This window comes from Triticum aestivum, chromosome 6B (genome assembly GCF_018294505.1).
Source record: "Triticum aestivum cultivar Chinese Spring chromosome 6B, IWGSC CS RefSeq v2.1, whole genome shotgun sequence".
NCBI classification, from domain to species: Eukaryota; Viridiplantae; Streptophyta; class Magnoliopsida; order Poales; family Poaceae; genus Triticum; species Triticum aestivum.
In genome coordinates this window covers 44,359,497-44,364,086 of record NC_057810.1, presented here as the reverse complement: position 1 = coordinate 44,364,086, position 4,590 = coordinate 44,359,497, and the positions used below count along the sequence as shown (strand labels likewise).

General features: G+C 45.5%; 1 protein-coding gene across 1 annotated transcript; it reads left to right on the top strand.

Annotated features, from left to right (window-relative positions):
- Positions 1-1,051: 1,051 nt before the first annotated feature.
- Positions 1,052-2,863, top strand: LOC123133387 (MEIOTIC F-BOX protein MOF-like). The gene is made up of 3 exons (XM_044552889.1): positions 1,052-2,226; positions 2,387-2,542; positions 2,631-2,863. The coding sequence occupies exons 1-3, from the start codon at positions 1,312-1,314 to the stop codon at positions 2,817-2,819; spliced, it is 1,260 nt and encodes a 419-aa protein (XP_044408824.1). The 5' UTR covers positions 1,052-1,311; the 3' UTR covers positions 2,820-2,863.
- Positions 2,864-4,590: the final 1,727 nt, after the last annotated feature.

Here is a 4,590-nt window from a genome sequence, read left to right as displayed (position 1 = left end):
CATGTGTCGCTAAAATGTTGCGGTGCTGCTACCGCGATGGGCAAACAAGCTATGACGATGGTGACCATGAGCTGAACGTTTTGCTGGAACCGGCGAATATGGGTGCTGCAACTTGCGATAGAAGAAGCTACTACTACCAGCACCATTTTTTGCTGCAATCAGTCATGGCGCGCCCATGCGACGGCGGCGACATCGTCTCGTTTTTTGGTACCACCATTTTTTGCTAGATCCATTTACGACTTACTTGTGACCTTCGAAGGCGAGACGAACGTTTTTAGTGCAACCGTGTGGGATTTCTGCTACTACCGTTGCTCCTTTTTTGCTACATCCATTCTTCACGACTGCCGACGAGCTACAATCGGTTCTCGGCTAGCTACAACCTCGACCAGCAAGGTGTGACGGCGACCATGCGATGCTACAACCGTACAATCGGGGTGCTACAACCACAATTCATTTTTGCCGAAACTGTTTACTGCAAGGAGCGCGGCGGTTATCCCGGCATTTTCAGGGGTCGTTGGTTTTTTTTTGTCCATGCTGGTGGCGTAGGGCGTGGGAGGATGAAGGAAGAAGCAAAGGGAAGAAAGAAGATGATGAGGGGCCAAATCAAACGGTTGTCTACAGCTGTATCGGGTGGCTGCGCTACCACTGGACAAAATTTGGGCCGGTAGGTCGGCGCCTAGCGTAAGGCTACTCATAGTGGGAGTATCATATATATTAGTATCATGTATATGTTACTAGTTTATAATACTATCTTTATAGTGCATAGTATCATACAGTAGTATTATATGTCATCTTATTTATTGTCATGCATGGCACATAGTAATTATTATGATATGGTATTTATCTATGTTACTCCAACCTCTCATTTTTCTTTAATTATCTGCCACATAAGCATGTTTTTTAGTCCCAAGTGCATCATACCGGTTATGTTACCCCACTATGGCCAGCCTAAGCCGGAAAAAAGAATCTATGTTTTTATGTAGTCCAGAAATATATAAAGTAACACCCAACGACAGTGTTGCCCCTTGTAGCCCTTCCGTTGCGCGTCTCGCGCTGGCCTGTGCCAAAACCCCAGATCGATCCAGAGAAGAAGCCAGGTCTCCCTGGGGTTAGGGTTCCACGGCAAGAGCGAGCAAGTCGCGAGACTCGGCGCCGAATTGCAGGTGCATCAGGGCCAGCCTTCTTCGCAGCTGTGCTGATCTCCTCCTTTGCCATCCCTGTTCGTTCGTGCGGAAGAAGGGAAGCAAAGGGTGGTGTTCGTCGGATCATCTTATAGTATAGCCGCCACCAGCCCACCGGCAGTTCGACAGAATGCTTCACACCAGCACGGCCGGGAAATCGTCGAATTCGAAGTCCAGCCGGGAGGACCGGATCAGCGACCTGCCGGACGACGTCCTGCACCATGTCCTTGGCTTCCTGCGGGCCGATCAGGCGGTGCGCACCTGCCTGCTCGCTCGCCGCTGGCGCCACCTTTGGAAATCGATGCGTTGTCTCCGCATCAACGACATGGGGAGCTGGAGGAAGAGCACCGACGTCTTTCGTAACAAGTTCATCAGCTGCCTGCTGCTCCTCCGAGACCCTGGCTCGACACTAGACGAGGTCGAAATCGAGTACAATTATTCGGAAGAATATCACCATTCTAACAACGGTGGTCCTCCTTGGGTCGGCATTTGGATCCAACATGCTTTGTCAAGCCGAGCTCAGGTGCTCACTGTCAAGCTCACTGAGAGGGCGTATTTCTATTTGTGTTTGTATGGCCCTCTCATATCCCAGTATTTGAGAAGATTAGAGATTTCTGATGTGAGGTTGAAAAGCAGCTTCCTAGATTTTTCAAGCTGTTCGGAATTGGTGGATCTAAACATAAAAGACTGCACCTTAGATGCTCGTAGGATCTTGTCCCAGTCTTTAAAGCATTTGAGCATCAGTGGATGTGCTTTCCCACCTAATGGTAGCCGGATTCGTATTTCTGTACCAAATCTCGTTTCGCTGCAACTCATAAAAATTGCAGGTAGAACGCCATTGCTCGAAAGCATGCCATCACTAGAAACTGCAGTTGTCAGGCCTTGCAACATATCTGGGGATAACTGTCATAATGGTGTTCTTGGGGAGTTTTGTGGTATTTGTCAAGGTTGCTGTGGTAATGATGGCCACAATGATGGTTGCATACTTTTTGAAGGTCTTTCTCATGCTAAAAACTTGGAGTTGATACAAACTTATCCACAAATGGTAAGCTTACACATACTTCCATCTTATTTTTTAATCCAAAAGTGTTCTACAGTTTGCTAATTATGACATATGTTGACATTGTATATGTCCTTTCTCTAGGCATGAATTTTAAATGATTATCCAAAGATCCTTAACTGTAACTGCTTTGCACTTTGTTCAGTTTATTTTCAGAAGGGATTTGACATGGTGCCCTATATTTAGTAATCTAAAGACATTGTTGATGAACCAGTGGTGTGTGCAACCTGACTTCAGTGGACTAGTTTGTATGCTTGAGCATTCACCGGTTCTTGAGAATCTGACACTTCAATTGTGTAAGGTATATGTTTTTCAAGTGGACAGTTGCAGACTTACTTTAAAGTTTTCATTCACAATTGATGGATGTTGGTGAAACATTCTTGTTGCAGCAAGGAATACGTAAATGTGCATCGGAAGTGGAAGAAAATCCTGGTTTATTGGAGAAACCACCTACTATTTCAGGATACCTGAAGATTATCAAAGTCAAATGTGAAGGGATTGATGACAGGGTTTGCAAAGTTTTGAAGTTCTTGAGTACATTTGGCATAGAAATTGCTATTCAAAGGACTAATGGATAGTCAGAGAAAATGTAGGTTCACTTGTGACTCTCTATCTTGTTTTGATATACAGTTTAGTTGTATATATATGAAGCCTTTATATAATGGGTCGTTTACAAAACACAATCAAATCTATTTTGTGGCGTTCACTGCTGCTATGAAACAATAGTTCATTGGTGTTTTATTGAAACATCAACTGTATAATAATTAATCGATCTTTGATTTGACTTCATGATAGTACAATAAGTGAAATATTTCATATTAAGTGTATGCATGGTAGTGAACTGAATCCCACATTCGCAGTCGTTTGGTTTCGTGTTCAAATCTCCTCCAATAAGTGAACAAGCTTCTTTCTCCGGATAGATAACCCCTCATCTGAAGTTTCTTTGTTTTTTAGATACTTGTACATGATCCAGTTTCAAGAGGTGGCGAGGAACCCTGTCGATGGATTACCATTCCGTGAGCATTCAGGAATGAAATGCTGAAAGTGTGTTGCTGTCTTTCTTCTCTGCGGGCATCTTGTAATTTGCAACTCAAATCTATTGACATGTCTGGACCGATTACTTTGCTTAGTGTAATTTTGAACAAATGGAATGCTTTCTATATAGAAGAAAGAAGAAAGAACATGCTTCCTTATACGTGTCACTGTACAGAGTGTACATGGGTTACTCGTGACCGCTCGCACACCAAGGGCATGTACGAACGCCCCTGATGTTAAGCCAAAAACTCGGCACAAAGCTCAGCGGCGTGACCGTGTTCGTCGCCCTGTAGATCGCCCAACAACCGTCGCTCCCTGCTCGGGTCTGTATATACATGTCCGGTTTCGGGCGGATTGCTGCCAGGAGATACGTAAGCCGGTGTGGGAAGATACCCGATGCTCCCACACACTGCATGCTCCCATGATACAAATTTTCAGAAAACAAATATAGATGTTTCAAGAAATTCTGGAAAAAATGTGAGTGTTCATAACACATTTTTTTCTAGGAAAGGAGAATGACCCCGGGCCTCTGCATCTGGAAGATGCATGCACAATCCGGTAAAAGTTCTATGTGAAAATCTGAAATGCACATGGAGATGTTAGACTTAGAGATATATCTCTTGTTGTAATCTCAAACTAACTCTATCTCTTTCTCTCCCGTAGCTCTTTCAAACTCCTTTGTAACTACCGATTCCCAAAGTGATCGGCACAACCTTGTAAGCCACGGCAGGGGCGTTTTCCTGCCTCGATCAATATATACACACGCGGCTCCCTTACGAGGGAGTAGGAACGCTTCCTATCTGACATGGTATCAGAGCCAACCTCTTCCCATAGATCTAGCCAGAAGCTTCTTCCGCAATCATCATCGCCATGTCGTCCACCTCAACCACCGTCGCCCTCAACCTTGGAGCTCCACCAACCGAGAAGCTCACCAAGACCAACTACATCCTGTGGAAGGCACAGGTCATGTCGGGCCTGCGAGGAGCGCAGGTCACCGGCCTCCTAGATGGAACAGACGCCGCGCCACCGAAGACGGTACAGCAGCAGCAGGCGGACAAAACTGTTGCCACGGCTCCAAATCCTCTGTATGCGCAGTGGATATCAAGAGATCAGCAAGTTCTTAGTCATCCCCTGAACTCTCTGTCAATGGAGATCCTCGCCCAAGTTGTGAGTAAAGAAACTACCTTTGATCTCTGGACTGCTATCACCACAATATTTGCCTCGCAGTCTCAATCCCGCATCACAAATTTGCGGATCGCCATCACCAATACGAAGAAGGGATCCATGTCCAGCTCAACCTACATCGCCCGGATG